This window comes from Aspergillus wentii, assembly GCF_001890725.1.
Source record: "Aspergillus wentii DTO 134E9 unplaced genomic scaffold ASPWEscaffold_5, whole genome shotgun sequence".
In the NCBI taxonomy this organism is placed as follows: domain Eukaryota; kingdom Fungi; phylum Ascomycota; class Eurotiomycetes; order Eurotiales; family Aspergillaceae; genus Aspergillus; species Aspergillus wentii.
In genome coordinates, this window is record NW_024467836.1 from 880,987 (window position 1) to 896,705 (window position 15,719).

General features: G+C 50.6%; 7 protein-coding genes across 7 annotated transcripts; 4 read left to right on the forward strand and 3 right to left on the reverse strand.

Annotated features, from left to right (window-relative positions):
• Positions 1 to 97: 97 nt before the first annotated feature.
• ASPWEDRAFT_113955 (putative F-box and JmjC domain protein) lies at positions 98 to 1,787 on the reverse strand (the record flags this gene model as incomplete). Its single annotated transcript, XM_040828449.1, has 2 exons — positions 98 to 1,292; positions 1,453 to 1,787. The coding sequence occupies 2 exons, from the start codon at positions 1,785 to 1,787 to the stop codon at positions 98 to 100; spliced, it is 1,530 nt and encodes a 509-aa protein (XP_040687675.1).
• Positions 1,788 to 2,423: 636 nt separating this feature from the next.
• Positions 2,424 to 4,035, forward strand: tif1 (putative eukaryotic translation initiation factor 4; the record flags this gene model as incomplete). Its single annotated transcript, XM_040837738.1, has 6 exons — positions 2,424 to 2,463; positions 2,625 to 2,699; positions 2,764 to 2,832; positions 2,897 to 3,255; positions 3,317 to 3,959; positions 4,025 to 4,035. 6 exons carry the CDS (start codon positions 2,424 to 2,426, stop codon positions 4,033 to 4,035), a joined length of 1,197 nt encoding a protein of 398 aa, XP_040687676.1.
• An 862-nt stretch (positions 4,036 to 4,897) lies between these two features.
• Positions 4,898 to 6,028, forward strand: ASPWEDRAFT_173434 (uncharacterized protein; the record flags this gene model as incomplete). The annotated part of the gene is made up of 2 exons (XM_040831063.1): positions 4,898 to 5,345; positions 5,442 to 6,028. The coding sequence occupies 2 exons, from the start codon at positions 4,898 to 4,900 to the stop codon at positions 6,026 to 6,028; spliced, it is 1,035 nt and encodes a 344-aa protein (XP_040687677.1).
• ASPWEDRAFT_41901 (fumarylacetoacetate hydrolase family protein) lies at positions 5,816 to 7,416 on the reverse strand. The gene is made up of 3 exons (XM_040835677.1): positions 6,987 to 7,416; positions 6,667 to 6,878; positions 5,816 to 6,593 (listed from the first exon to the last, which is right to left on the reverse strand). The coding sequence occupies exons 1-3, from the start codon at positions 7,043 to 7,045 to the stop codon at positions 6,166 to 6,168; spliced, it is 699 nt and encodes a 232-aa protein (XP_040687678.1). The 5' UTR covers positions 7,046 to 7,416; the 3' UTR covers positions 5,816 to 6,165.
• Positions 7,417 to 7,670: 254 nt separating this feature from the next.
• ASPWEDRAFT_173436 (uncharacterized protein) lies at positions 7,671 to 8,106 on the forward strand (the record flags this gene model as incomplete). Its single annotated transcript, XM_040831064.1, has 2 exons — positions 7,671 to 7,718; positions 7,834 to 8,106. 2 exons carry the CDS (start codon positions 7,671 to 7,673, stop codon positions 8,104 to 8,106), a joined length of 321 nt encoding a protein of 106 aa, XP_040687679.1.
• A 424-nt stretch (positions 8,107 to 8,530) lies between these two features.
• ASPWEDRAFT_173437 (PWI domain-containing protein) lies at positions 8,531 to 10,450 on the forward strand (the record flags this gene model as incomplete). Its single annotated transcript, XM_040831065.1, has 7 exons — positions 8,531 to 8,634; positions 8,694 to 8,784; positions 8,850 to 9,014; positions 9,078 to 9,216; positions 9,266 to 9,729; positions 9,810 to 10,196; positions 10,316 to 10,450. The coding sequence occupies 7 exons, from the start codon at positions 8,531 to 8,533 to the stop codon at positions 10,448 to 10,450; spliced, it is 1,485 nt and encodes a 494-aa protein (XP_040687680.1).
• A 1,591-nt stretch (positions 10,451 to 12,041) lies between these two features.
• On the reverse strand, positions 12,042 to 14,834 carry ASPWEDRAFT_78084 (putative cell wall protein; the record flags this gene model as incomplete). Its single annotated transcript, XM_040839550.1, has 3 exons — positions 12,042 to 12,356; positions 12,756 to 13,346; positions 13,509 to 14,834. Coding segments are annotated over 3 exons (2,232 nt in total), but the record flags the coding sequence as incomplete, so codon positions are not given.
• Between the last annotated feature and the right edge of the window lie 885 nt (positions 14,835 to 15,719).

The window sequence follows — 15,719 nt, forward strand, 5'->3', positions numbered from 1 at the left end:
GCCTCAACTGAGTCCGAATGAATTATGCCAGCACAATTTCAGAATTATTCCATCTTATTGTCGGTGGTGTAAAGTATGTAGTCGTATTCTGAAATAATCAGGGAACTTCCACATCGCTATCATCTCCAAATCCAAAGCTGAAACCACCTCCCTCGGCCGCATCATCGGTGCCTTCTTCTTGGTCCGTCTTGCCGTGGACCAACTCATCCCATTTTCGCTTCTTGCCTTCGTTCTTCTTCTTCAGCTCTTCGAACGCTTCTTCCAGCAACTCAGGGTGAAGCTCGCGCATCTGGTTGACGAAACGCTCGTAAGGATTTTGCACATCCTTTCGGAAACCGGAGACCTGGTCGGCCTTGTTGGACAGGAAATCAAGGGCAGCGGTCAAGTGCGCACGGGGGATGAAATTCTGCGTCAGAGCAATCGCGGGCTCCAAATTGACAACCAGATGCCACCACCCGGAAGGTACATGAAGGATTTCTCCCTCATTGCAAACACCCTCAATACAACCTTGTGTCCGTCGTGCTTCGGCATGGAACCCCAGAAGCCATTCTGCAATGCTAAGGGGAGAAGTCACTTCACTCTGGTCGTCAGAAACATAGACTCCAGGCGGGGGCGGGAGCTTCGAAGAAGAGGGAAACATGATCCAGTACTTGGAGCCGCGGATTACAGCGTTCCAAGCGCTGGTGGCATTCGGGTCCTTGTGGAAGGTACTTCCAGACCTTTCAGGACCGATAATCAGCCATTGTCGATCCGGACGGTCATCTCCTAGCACTGAGAAGAAATCCTCTCCAAGACAAGGAGGTGGCCAATAGCTTGCTTCAGGTTCCTGTTCTGGTTGTCCAATTTTGATTCCCATCTTGGATGCAAAAGCTCGGTCGAAAAGATAGAGTGGACTCTCATCGGAATTATTCTTCATGTAATCAACGTATGTACTCAAGGTCCAGTCGACTGCCTCGGCGCGGAAGACGGTATCTTTGTACTTGGAAACCAATGTCTCTACAGACCAGTCTTTGTATGCAGGCCATTCCTTCACGGGCTCTGTCAGGACGAATGGTTTGTCTGTCCAATTTTCTTGGAATTCCTCTGGGGTGAGATTTGGCAGGCGAGCTATTTTATTTCTCGTGGGAATGTTAGACACATAAGGAGTCAGCGAAATGTGCGCGCAGTAGAACGGACGATGCAAGGCGTCCGAGAAGAGGTTAGAACAGTCCAAGATGGACACTTGAGACGGAGGTAAGTTAAGGAAAGTTGAGCGCCATGTTCCTCTCCACGAAAATGAAGGTGGGGGAGACCTATACAACAGTTAGTCTTAGTATATGGCTGTCGAACTCTAAACATATGCTTGCAGCTTGCAATCCAACGAGTAAACAATCCCCAGGAAACTCCCATAATATATTCATGCATACACGTTTCCACCACCTGCGGATGAAGAATAGATCCATGGTATCTTACCAGGTAAAGAGAGCCTTCCATAGATCTTCCGCCCTCGTAAAGGCATAAAACGCCTTACATGTTCTGCCGATCCGTAGCAGAGCTGGGCTATCTAGGAACTCCAACAATAGCAATATTAACTCATCTGGAAGGAGATTAAATGTTCCAATAGAATTGCGAAGATTCTCAGAAGCAAGCAGGGCATTGCCACTCGGCTTTACTCCCAATGGATGACCGGGAATTGCATCATGAGTAAGATCCCCCTGCAGGCTGTTATTTGGGTAGGATGAAGAGTAAAGGTCACCAGCCGCCTCACCATTTGTGGCTTGGCTGTCTAAAGATGTGATATCAGGCATGATGTGTATTTGTGCCTCACTCTGCCTGATGTGAAGGTCTAGTGGAGTAGTTATTTGCTTTTCTGTGTATCAGGAAGAATCACCACCACGCCATGTAATAAAGAATTCAATAAAAGGAAAAAGAAAGTTGGCAGATGAACAATACACCCACAACCAGATAGAATATCAAATTCAAAGAAGTGACAGAATCCTGATGCCCCTCTATTTTTCTGCCTGTGAAATTCTCATGGCAAAATCCCACCAGCAGAGGCAGCACAGAGGAAAAGGCAGGCGGTGGGGCTTCGGTTGGGCAGAATTGGTTGGCACTAAAAAAAATCAAAAATTTCACGTCTGGAAAGTCGGAAAAAGATCGAAGCGATTTTCCCTCCTCTTCTTTTTTTTTTTTCCCCTCCAGCCCACACCATCACCGGGGACTTACACTTTTCTAATCACCACCCATACTAGTTCTATTTAAGACTCCTTTGGAGCTGTGTTCTAGTTTTTTTAATTTCTAAATCACATTTTTCTTGTGTGATTTCTGCGACAGCGACCACCCCACAGGGACCGTATCGTCGCTAACAGCCCTCTTCAAAAACCCCACTACTTTTACGGATCACAGCACTTTGCCTGTGATCAACCATCACTACAACCGCAAATATGGCTTCCAACGACAAGGGTTTGGAGGAGATCCCCGAGGGTATGTGCTATTCTCTTTTTTTCCCCGGTTTTCTTTTGATATGATCTTTTGCGATCGTTGTGGCGGCGGGGATATTCCAAGAAAGAAAGAAAAAAAATTGAAGAAAAAATTATCACACAATGAAAGACAAACACTGACAACTGTTTTTTGAACTACAACAGGTCAGATCGAATCCAACTACGATGAGGTCACCGACTCCTTCGATTCTATGAACCTCAACGCTGAGCTCCTTCGCGGTATGTGATGATTCTGTTCCATCGTGGCGGGGTACAGGCAGAAAAATCCTAACTGTGTTTCCAGGTGTCTACGCCTATGGTTTCGAGCGTCCCTCTGCTATCCAGCAGCGTGCTATTATGCCCATCATCAAGGGTAGGTTTTTCCATTTTCCTTCGTTCGCTCTCGCAACCCCTGGCTAAAACCATATACCATACAGGTAACGATGTGATTGCTCAGGCTCAGTCCGGTACTGGAAAGACCGCCACCTTCTCCATCTCCGCCCTCCAGAAGATCGACCCCAAGGTCAAGGGTTGCCAGGCCCTCATCCTCGCTCCCACTCGCGAGTTGGCCCAGCAGATTCAGAAGGTCGTTGTCGCCATTGGTGACTTCATGTCGATTGAGTGCCACGCCTGTATTGGTGGTACCAACGTCCGTGACGACATGAAGGCTCTCAGTGAAGGTCCTCAGGTCGTTGTCGGTACCCCCGGCCGTGTCCACGACATGATCCAGCGCCGTGTCCTCAAGACCGACAGCATGAAGCTCTTCATCCTCGACGAGGCTGATGAGATGTTGTCCGTAAGTTATCTATAAGTGCCCGTGTATAGGTATTTTCCCAGTACTGATAGCTTTTGATTAGCGTGGTTTCACCGAGCAAATCTACGACATCTTCCAGCTCCTCCCCCAGGCCACCCAGGTTACCCTCCTTTCGGCCACCATGCCCCAGGATGTCCTGGAGGTGACCACCAAGTTCATGCGTGACCCCGTCCGCATCCTGGTCAAGAAGCAGGAACTTACCCTCGAAGGTATCAAGCAGTTCTACATTGCCGTTGAGAAGGAAGACTGGAAGCTCGACACCCTCTCCGACTTGTACGAGACTGTCACCATCACCCAGGCCGTCATCTTCTGCAACACCCGCCGAAAGGTCGACTGGCTCACCGACAAGCTCACTGCCCGTGACTTCACTGTCTCTGCCATGCACGGTGACATGGAACAGGGTCAGCGTGATGTTATCATGAAGGAGTTCCGCTCTGGATCTTCTCGTGTCCTGATCGCCACTGACCTTCTGGCCCGTGGTATCGATGTCCAGCAGGTTTCCCTGGTCATCAACTACGACTTGCCCGCCAACCGTGAGAACTACATTCACCGTATCGGTCGTGGTGGTCGTTTCGGTCGTAAGGGTGTTGCCATCAACTTCGTCACCGCTGACGATGTCCGTATGATGCGTGAGATCGAGCAGTTCTACAGCACCCAGATCGAGGAGATGCCCATGAACGTTGCCGGTAAGTTTATCATGCCAACTCATACAATTGATTTTCCTGGCCAATATACTAATTCTTTTCTCCAGACCTTATCTAAGCACCCCAATATTCCGAGTCACCTAACGTCTTTGTCAATGCGGATTACGATTCCAGTACGCCAACAATGGTGCCAGGGTTAAGCTGCGGTGGAAAAGACGTTTTGACATCGTTGCTTCTCCTTCGGCAAAGGAGAATCCTTCAAAAGTGGCTTCCTGTGTCTCCAGCATGTACTTCCGCTAACAGTGGTTGGTCTAGGATGTGGTGCTTGTAGCTACTATGTCTTATATCCACTTGCTGTTTATGGTTTCTGTTGCTTTCTGTGCCTATGGAGATACGACATGCTTGCGTGTTTTATTGCTGTAATTCATGGTTCTTTTATTTCCTTTGTTCTCGCATCTCTTCGATTTTTCTTTTTTCTTTTTTCCATTTTGTACCCATCTTGGTTGGTTAAGGATGCTGCAATCATACTTGATCAATAGGTTGGGCAAAAATACGATTTGTTCATTCGGGCGCTTTTTATGAACAAACAAAGGCACTTCGGTGGACGAATAGATGATCATGACACTGGATGGTTATATACCTACTTTTCGTATCATAGATAGAGGTAAATACCAGTCCGTACGCTTTCATATCTGGTCTTTGTATGGCTATAGTCTTGTAGATATTTGGAAGTAGTTCGAGAGTCCGTACGACCTGGTAAGTTGTATGGCATGGTTCGGCTTTCAGCAAAAGTAGTTTCACAACTTTCATCAACCCCAGGACTACCTACTCGCTCCCACAGCCTTCAACGTCTTCCTCTTCTCAATTCCTCTTTCCAATTTATGCTTTGTTCCATCTCTGCTCAAAGACATTACATCCCGATTCCATCCAGTCGGCCAATCCTCAACAACCCTACTCGTCCTCTCCCTCTCTCAAAGCCGATGGCGAAGCCCGTACGACAATGGGATCAAACCGCACCAACACTCCTCTGGGCTCACCAAATTCGACGCGAAAACATACATCTAGTCGACCAGATCGACCGCACGAGGACAGACCTCGCCTCGACAACAACCACCACAAACAATGTGAAAAAGTCCGTCACGGATCTAGAGCAACGAATCCAGGTCTTGAGTTCTGGGGTCGGCGATCTTGAGAAGAAATTAGATCAGGTAGATGGCAGGGCTACTCAGAGACTTGAGGCTTTATCTTCGCTACTTGAGTCGTCGCGCGAGGAGAATATTCGATTAAAGGAGAGACTTGAAGGGGCTGAGAAGGTATTTCACGATCAGTCTCGTCTGATGAAGGGGACTATTCGGGATGAGGTGATGGCTGAGATGCGCATGATGTTGGGGCGAGAGCTGAGCTCGATTCGATGCGGTGTTGTCGTAGGTATGTTCTATCATCATGCCATCCTTTCTTTGCTACTGCTTCCATATTGTTTATCAAACATGCAATGTCTTTACTGACTGGTGTTCACATCTCAAGGGACAGGTATCACCAAAACCACAGAGAACGAACCAGATCTCGTCCCTGACTCAATACCCATGGACGAAGCAAACCCACCATTGGAACGAAAGTACCTTGAACAACAGCTCACTCAAGCCACGTTTGGGGATCCTAGCGAATATGACGAGCAGTCTTTATCCCATGACGGCAACGAATTGAAACGAAAGCACAATAACCAACCGGAGACCGACCTTCATCGTCTCATGAAGCAGAATGGGAGGGGCCTCGCTGAGTATTTCTCATTTGCAGAAAGCACGCGAATGAAATTACCGCCACGGCGGAGAGAAGGGTTGGTCGTTGAAGCTGTTGTAGCGGGGCTTGATGATCTAAAAGTTCGAGATCTGCTGGAGAGGCAAATGGATGACGCTGGATGGTCGTGGGATGTTTTGGCAGCGCTTCTGCGAGGTATGGTTAGAGAACAGGAAAGGAAAACGTTCGATATCCAGTCCGCCGAAGCAGGGACTGTGCATGCTACGACAAACGGCACAGCAGTGAAACCCAGACAAAGAAAGAGAAGGCGATTTATCCCTATCGTTCCAGCAGATGATGAAGATGACCTGATCTAAGTGCATGTCGATAGGTATGTTGTCTGAAGAATTGTCATCCTATCTAATAGCTTGAAATATCGAATGACGCGTGAAAAACCATCAGTGTTGTAGGGTATGTATGTACTTAACACTGTACCTAAGTTATATGCAATCAATCAAGTCTCGCTGTACACATATCTGCCCTCTCGGTCCTTGACCTCAACATCAATGTTTCCTTCCTCGAGAACCTTTCCACCAACTTCAATCGAGGCCTTCATGACATCGCCTGCCTTCACCTCTCCAACACCCTTGGGTGTACCGGTCAAGACAATATCACCCTGCTCCAAGGTCATAACGCGAGAGATCTCAGCCAGCTGGCGGGGAATCTGGTACAGCATCAAGCTTGTCGAATCCGCCTGGCGCAATTGCGAGCTAACGCTCAGGCGCAGGAACGCATCGTGGGGGTTGGGAATGCGCGACTTGGCAATTTCCTGAGAGATGGGCAGGAAGGTATCGAAACCCTTGGCGATAGACCAGGGAAGACCCTTCTTCTTAGCCTCGTCTTGGACATTGCGCGCGGTCATGTCGATTGTGAGGAGGTAGCCTGTTCACCAGAAATGTAAGCGACTGTGTTCGAAATTCGGCCCGTTTTCATTTGTTCGAGGGGCAATACTGACTTCTGATAGCATCCAAAGCTCCCTTAGAATCGTTGGGATCCAAGTCCCGGAGGGTCTTGCCCATCACCAGACCCAATTCCACCTCATAGTGCAGCTTGGTTCCTTGAGGACGCAACACGGGGCCCTCGCCGGGGATAAGGATGGACGAAGCCGGCTTCAGGAAGAAAAACGGTTGCTTGGGCTTAGCGCTGTTGAGCTCTGTGATGTGATCGCTACAGATGAAGAGTATCAGCAATGGTTCATGAGTCACAGATTCCATCAATTGTTCGCTTTGCGCCAGCTCAATTCAATTCCGCGGGAAAATGATGGGGAGAACGCACGCATAGTTTCTGCCAATGCAGATGACCTTTCGGCAATTGGCCCTGATGGAAGCTGCCATAGCGATGAGCTGCTCCGACAGATTGATTCAAAAGAATGAAATCTGAAAGGAACAAAGAGACAATCGTATCGCAGAGGGGAGGAAATGGGGGGACGGGTAATCAATTTATCGCCCGTCGGTCAATGGCCGGTGACTTTTGCGGAGAAGTCGGAAAGTCCGACAGTCGGCGCTTGATGTCCCACTTTGTGCTTGTATTTCTTCCCCGCGTTTGGTTTGATAGGCCAGATAGGGAATGACGAGATTGTGTTGGAGATGGGATAAGATGGATTGACATGAATTGATTTGTAGACTTGCTCAATCATGGCGTTGGCTGGTAATGTTATTTCCAGCAGAGTTATAGTGGTTACGTCAGACATCTGTTGGGAGAGTGAAAAGTCGTTGACTGGCCTCAATCATACTGCGTTCATTTATTGTTTCCATGTTTTCATTCCCATATAGATATAGATTGAAGTAGATATCGTCTTGAATGAAAACGTAGAATTATGGTTGTACCTGAGAATGACATCTGCCATCTGACATCAAATGCCAAGACTTGCCATTGTCGACATTCAACAAAGCAGACAACCTCAACGATCCCTTGGATTCACAACCAACTCAATAGCATTATTCCCAATCCCCATTCATCATGCAAGTAGCAGAAATTCTCTCCGATCTAACCTCATTGCGAGTCTGTGTATGTTGTCCACAATCCCACCAGTCCATGTCAAGATACCCGATCTGCAATGATCTAACGATCTGCAATCTTTCTTTCCCTTTGTTCAGCAATTGCACTAACCAACGCTCGATAGGATCACAATGATGCCCTTGCTCTCGTCACCGTCAATGAGAGAATAGCAAATCCAGGAATATTGGAGTCAGAAGAAAACCAGTCAAGTCAGGATGCGATGTCCAAGGAAGACGAAAGACAAAACGATTATCTGCGACGGGCAAAGGAACTGGTTGACCTGCACTATGAAATGAAGGCAAGACATGGGCATGGAACGGTGGATGAGGAGCTTGCTCGTGCAAGAGAGGATGTGAGTCGTGTGTTATTAGAACTTGGAGCGTCAAATACGATGTGACGGGCCTATTTCTTTTCTTTCTTCCTATATTATGCTACTTTGTACTGGTCTATGGGGGTATGGTTGCTATTTTATAGGCGTAATTTGGTCAGAGGTTTCTTGTGACAACTTATTCAGAATGTTAATTTCGGATTTAAAATCGAATTCTTCCGCGTCCTGCAAATTGCACATCTGTTAAAACGCTATATACACAGCCATATGGCTCTTCAAATGTACGTCAGCGTCAAGACACCTTCCTATCTGGGAATAATTGAAGCTTTCCCAATCTGGATAATCGGTCCGACATGTGATCCGAGGTACGGCCGGCTACAAATACCACTAGCGCAGTCTCGTTCGTCGACCGCCGCATGTATTTCGCAGCTTCACAATATCTTCCAACGCGTGGGTGATATCCCGAGAATCTTTGGGCCGTTGGTTAGCAAAAATGGCGGCAAGCGTGGATGCTAAGCTGCTGAGGCAGACCAAGTTCCCTCCGGAATTCAGTCGGAAGGTTGACATGACCAAGGTGAATATTGAGGTTATGAAGAAGTGAGTGACAGCCGTTGCTGGGATTCATTTACAGCTGCTAACCGTGGAGTTTGTGATAGATGGATCGCGGGAAAAATTTCTGAAATTCTGGGAAACGAAGATGATGTCGTCATCGAGCTGTGTTTCAATCTTTTGGAAGGGTCGCGCTACGTACGGAATTCCTTATTCGCCGCGGCTTTGGGAGAAATGGCTAATTTCCGATTTGATTCAAACAGCCCGATATCAAATCTCTACAGATCCAGCTCACGGGATTTTTGGATCGGGACACTGCGAAATTCTGCAAGGAGCTCTGGTCTTTGTGTCTAAGTGGTCAAGAGAATCCTCAAGGCGTCCCCAAGGAGCTCTTGGAAGCGAAGAAGTTGGAACTCATTCAAGAGAAGGTATGTCAGGTTTCAAATCTTTCCATTGTTATTGGTTTCGATTGTTGACTCTTGGTTTCTTAGATCGAAGCAGAAAAAGCAGCCGAAGAGGCACGCCGGCAGAAGGAACAAGAACAAACCCGAGAACGAGATTTGGAAAGATTGAGACAAAGGGAGCGCTCTGACCGCGCGAGAGGGGGCAGGAGAGGCGGTGGCCGTGGAGGTCGGGACTTTGATAGACGACCATTCAGAGACAATCGATCACCCCCCAGACGACGCAGCCGCGATCGTTTTCGCGAGCCTCCCCCGAGACGGGAGTTCGATTCATATGTCCCCTCAGGCCCTCGTAGAGGACGCCGACCCTCCCGGTCACCGAGTCGCTCTCCCTCTCGATCTGTGTCCTCATCCCGGTCACCACCTCGTCAACAAAACAAAGGTAGAGATAGGCGAGACCGACGCCGTCGCTCGGTCAGCAGCTCGGTTTCCCCGGATAGAGGGGACCGCCGGAGACCGCGAAGACGCAGTCCAGACTATGGTGATCGAGCTAGATCCATCTCCCGCAGTGATTCATCCCGCTCACGTACTCCCAGAAGAGACCGAAGGAGACAGAGATCGGTGTCGTCCCGCAGTCCATCCCGATCTCCTGTACGCAGAGATCGACGCAGGAGAAGAGACTCTTCCGTTTCGAGGTCAAGATCTGCATCTGACCGCTCTCGTTCTAGGTCTCGAGGGCCAGGTGAAAGGAGCAGCAGACGCAGAGGATCATCGCCTTATGACTCAAAAGCTGATAGAAGAGAAACCGCTGATTCTACAAAGGCCCGCAAATCCCGTGATGACCGCCGTTTGAGTCGCAGCAGAGAGCGTGACAACGACCGCAGACGCCGTCATTCAACCAGAAGCGTGAGTCGCAGCCGTAGCCGCAGTCGAGGCCGGACCCGCAGTGCCAGCAATAGTCCGAGACGTTATGATTCTCGCAGTCGCAGTCGCAGTGATAGCCGCAGTCGAAGTCCCAGGAGGGAAAAGAGACGTCGTTCACTTCAGAGATATGCCCCTGCCGGCCGAAGACGGCGTAACACCTCTTCTGTATCCGTACCTACTGAGAAGCGACAGAAGATGACTGATGATGAGGACACTGCAAAGCGATCACCTCCGCCGGCTGAAAACCCAAACTCAACGGATCAAGAGATGAAGGATGCTGATGAGGTGGGTGAATAATTTCGGAGACATTCTCCATATGTTAGTTACTGTCACCTCCGTCATTCAACATTCTTGGGATGGTTGTCTTTCAAATGAGGTCTGTCCAACTAACACGATGTGTATAGAAAATCTCCTCAAGATCAAGAACTACACGCATATCCAGTACCGAGCTCCGCGAGAAACTGCTTCGAGAGAAGTTAGTCGCAAAGCGTCGTACCGCCTCTGACAAGGTAGGTGACAACTCGAAAGGACAGGAGTAAGCAAGCATTATGGATATGAAGTGAGCTTGGGATAAAGACTTGTGACATAGATATTGAGGTTGATAGGCTAATACTACTGCCTACTGTAATTAGACATACTACAGTGAAATCCTGTAGATCCAATCACTTCAAGAGAAGCTCATCAAAGTGCCCATAGAGCCATCCCCTACTCTCCAGAATGAGAAAGCGATAGGAGGTACCTTGGTCTTGACTCTTGAGCCCCTATCCAAAGAATGGGTTCATATAAAGTTGATATACACAAAGAACTAAGACACGTTGCCCGAATCTAGTCACGAACTATTTCACAAACATCTAAATAATACATAATATCGAGACAAAGAAATAAATTAAATTAAATTAAACATTCCCAAAGAACCCCGGGGAGGAAAATAAAAGAGTAAAGAAAAGACAAAAAGACCCAAAAACAAGGCTAACCCTGTACTTTAAAGGATCGACCGGCGCGCGCCCGTTAATCATTTCCATCCCATCCAAGACTTTTTTTTTTCATTTATTTTCCATGAATATTCCAAGTTCCACAGAGATGTCTGATGTACATGTTTATCAGCTCAGGAGAAGAATCAACCCACGCGTACATAATACTGCAGCCTTCAATAGTTTTCCCGTGATAAGGTTAAGTACAGCGGGACGACGGGCGGGAAGGGGGACATGAGCGAAAAAAAGGAGAACCGTGACGTCAATTTTTCTCAGCTTTGACCGTTCGTTATCGATGTGGAGTTGAGAGGAATTAACTTCGCTTACAACGGCAGGTACGTAAACAGGTCTCCTAACGACGAACGAGGATTATTGGGAAATGGGATTTATTGGGATTGACATTTGACCGTGCCACACTGCCACTGTGGGAGATTGGCTTGACACGGCCCCCCTGACGGTGTGGCGGAGGCTTTTCTCCACAAGTAGGCAAGTCATTACTATGGAGGGAATGGTGGCTCTGTGCCGTCTGGAGATGGAGGGGGGGATCGTTATGTTGGATATGTCAGGCGGAATGATTCGTAATAGTGTCAATCTGATATGATGATAATGGAAAGAGGCTGAAGATGTTTTGATCATGATGCATTAACTTGGTTTATCTAAATACACACTTAAGATTGTAATATATTACAAATAAATGCAGCCCACATATGACAACTCAAGTGAGAAAGGAATGTACTCCATTGAAGGGAAACATCTGGATGTAGAAAGAAAAAAGGAAATGGAATGGAAAAAGGATGATATCTAAAAAAAAAAAACGACATAAAATGAATATCTTCTTCGTCTGACGGAAGCATGTGGCATCACCTTTCCCAAGGGCTGTCTCTTGTAGAGCGTAAGGATACACATGAATCTGAGAAACTGTTGAAGAATTAGAATTAAAATTAGCTATGTACAAGCCAAGTGTAGTTGAGCTTCATCGTCCCATGGCGAGATTGATCTATTCCTCGCAGCTGCAGACGCTGACGGTGGTGTGAAGAGTGACCACTGGTGCAGCGGGCTGAGTAGCAGCGGGGGCACTGGTGATGGCAGGAGGCACAACAACAGCGGTGGTGAAGGCGCTGGAGGAGGACTCAGTGGCAACAGGAACCACAGTCTCGCTGGTCAGGGTCTCGCAGGGAGTGGTGGAAGCACCAGCACTGGGGACAGGGCTGGATGGGGTAGGGACAGCGGGAACGCTCGAGATCTGAGTAGGACCGGCACCCTCGGGGATGGTGGACGGGATAACAGTCTCGCTGGTGATGGTCTCACAAGGAGTGGTCGAGCTGGGGACAGGAGCGGGACCGCTGGGAGCAGCAGAGGGGGTGACAACAGCAGGGCTGCTGGGGGCGCTGCCAGAAGGAGCAACAACACCAGGAATGACAGAGGGGATCACAGTCTCGCTGGTGATGGTGTCACAGGGAGTGGTGGAAGAGCCCTGAGCGGGGACGCTGGGCACAGGGGCAGGGCCACTGGGGGCAGCGGAGGGAGTAACGACGGCGGGGCTGCTGGGGACGCTGCTGGAAGGAGCGACAACACCAGGAATGGTGGAGGGGATCACGGTCTCGCTGGTGATGGTGTCACAGGGAGTAGTCGAGGAACCCTGGGCAGGGACACTGGGAACGGGAGCGGGTCCGCTGGGGGCAGCAGAGGGGGTGACAACGGCGGGGCTGCTGGGGGCGCTGCTGGAAGGAGCGACAACACCAGGAATGGTCGAGGGGATCACGGTCTCACTGGTGATGGTGTCACAGGGAGTGCTGGAAGCAGCACCAGACGAGGCGGGGCTGCTGGGGACAGGAGAGTCACCGCTGGGGACGGGAGCAGGGCCGCTGGGAACAGCAGAGCTGGCGGGAGCGCTAGGGACAGGAGCTCCGGGAATGGTGGAGGGGATCACGGTCTCGCTGGTGATGGTGTCACAGGGAGTGCTGGAAGCAGCGCTAGACGAGGCAGGGACACTGGGAGCAGCAGAGGGGGTAGGCACAACAGGGACACTGGGGGCGCTGCTAGAGGCAGGGCCAGAGGGAACGGGAGCTCCGGGAATGGTCGAAGGGATAACGGTCTCGCTGGTGATGGTGTCGCAGGGAGTGCTGGAAGCAGCGCCAGAAGAGGCAGGGCCGCTGGGAACCGGGGAGTCACCACTGGGGACGGGAGCAGGGCCGCTGGGGGTAGCAGACTGAGCGGGAACGCTGGTGACGGCACCGCCAGGGATGGTCGAGGGGATAACGGTCTCGCTGGTGATGGTGTCGCAGGGAGTGCTGGAAGCAGCGCCAGAAGAGGCGGGGCCGCTGGGAACCGGGGAATCACCGCTGGGGACGGGAGCAGGGCCGCTGGGGGTAGCAGACTGAGCGGGGCTGCTGGGAGCAGGGCCAGTAGGAACAACGGGAACGCTGGTGACGGCACCGCCAGGGATGGTCGAGGGAATGACAGTCTCGCTGGTGATGGTGTCGCAAGGAGTGCTAGAAGCACCGGGGGTGGAAGAGCCGTTGGGGATAGGAGAGTCGCCGCTGGGAACAGCGGAGCTGGCGGGAGCGCTGCTGGAGGGAGCACCAGGGACCGAAGGAGCGGGGGTGGAAGCGGGAAGAGCGGGAACAGAGCTGGAGCCAGTGGTGACGGGAGCACCAGGGAGGCTGCAGCCGGTGAGCCAGCCGATCAGGATAATCTGGATGTGGCTGTCGATCTCAACGTTGGCAGCACCACCAAGGACGGCAGCAAGCTCAGCACGGCTCTCGAGGGACAGGGAGAGCAAGCTCTCGCCACCGAGCAGGATAGACAGGACACCACGGATAGTAGTGCCGAGAATAGCCTCAACGGTAGTGGTAACGAAGCCGAGGATGTCGGTGATGAGGTTGCCGGAGAAGTCAACGGTAACGTCGGTGGTGACAGCAAACGAGAGCCAGAAAAGGAGGACAGACTTGAGCTCAGCACCAAGAGCGCACTTGGAGCCAGAGAGCCAAGTAGCCAAGGCAGTACGGGCATCGAGGCTGAGAGAGGAAGCGAGCTTGCCACCGGCACAGGCCTGGAGAGCGGTCTTAACATTGGCGTCAAGGTCGGCGGAAACAGTAGCGTTGAGGAAAGCAGAGAGAGAAGCAGTAGCACTGCCAGTGAGAGCACCTTCGGCGGTAACCAGGGCGTCAACGGCGGCACCAACGGACTTGGAGGCCAAGCCACCGGTGGGGATGCTGCCAATGGTGACAACGTTGGTTCCAGTCTTGCCGGACAACCAAGCCTCAACGGAAGCCTTCAGGGAGGCATCGAGGCTGCAGTCAGAGCCAGACAGGAAGGCCTTGAGAGCGGCCTGGAGGTCAGAAGACAAGCTGGCAACAACACCACCTCCGGCGCAAAGCTTCAGACCAGCCTTAACCTTGGCGTCGAGAGCGGCACCGAGAGATCCCTTGATGAAGGCATCGAGGGAGGACTGAGCGTCGCCGTTGAGGATAACGTCGGCAGTAAGGTCGGCAGCTCCGAGAATACCTTCGAGGGTGACAACCAAGTTGCCCTTGGCGGCGATGTCAGCGCAGGTAGGGGTGAACAGAGAAAGTCCGGCGCAAATGTCGACGGAGAGGGTGGCACCATCTTCACCATCACACCAGTCCAAGAGGGAGGATTTCAGGGAAACATCAATGTCGATGTCAGCGTGGGCGTTGAGGAAAGCCTTGAGGTCAGCACGAGCATCGGCGTGGATGGAACCAGCCTTGCAACCCAAAGCACCTCCTTGGAAGGCCGCGGCTCCCTGCGCACTAAGACCGGAGAGGAGGTTGGCTGGGCTTTGTCCACCACCGAGCAGGGCACCCACGATGCCGCTGAGGTTCAGATCGATGCCGAGACCGATGTCAAGGCCGAGAGTGCGGCGGTCGACCGACATATCAGCGGGGAGGGCGAGAGCATAGCTCGCCAGACCGGCGAGCATCAAGAGACTGTTGGAACGCATGATGCCAAAATGTGTGGCAAACGTCAGTTGGGTATAAATGAATGTCTTTCCAAAAATGGAAGAAAAGTTTCTATCAAGAAACAATAAAAAAAGGTCACAAATGTGAAGCGAAGTGGCCGTGAGGCCAAGTTGGTTAACGATAGACTGGTTAAACGATTGTAAAGAAAAAAGAAAGAAAAAAACAAAACAACGACAACTGAAGCGATTGACAGAGGGTTTGGCAACGATGGATGAGGGCGATCATCCTCGAGGTTTATATACCCCTGAGGGCTTCTTCTCCTGGCAGTCAGGCAGTGCACCGCTCAATGCAGACCGTAGTTACCCCGGTCCGTCCACCCTAGGAGGTCCCACTTCAGCACATTAGGCGTAGCCTCGCAACTTTCCCCTAGCCACAATTGAAGAGCCGGATCTTCGAGTTGGGGTGGATCACAAAGTGCCAGTGAAAGTTCAAAGGATGCCGGACTACCGTTGGAAGTGGAAACATTCGAAACAGACGGATAAGACTTCTATTTCGAGCCACGGAGGTCATCCATTTAGGACCCGTCATATTTCGACATGAAGAAGAACTGGGCCAAAAGCAAAAATGACCGAGAGTGGAAACTTGACTACTAGTTAGTAGCTCAAGAGTCTTCTTGGTGTCTCTCCCCCGTTTCCATTTGACTCAGGGAGTTGACCCAGCTGAGTGCAACGTGCACGCATTTTTGAGCCTTCATCTTATTATTACCAATGACGAAAATACCGATAGTGCCTTCTATGCCAAGATGTCTAAAGAAAACCGGGGGGGAGAAAGAATGACCAGGACGGAGGATTTTCGCTTGAGCTCGTGCGCTGGTTGGAGGCGTGGAAGGCACTCCGCGATAGTGGGATCAACAG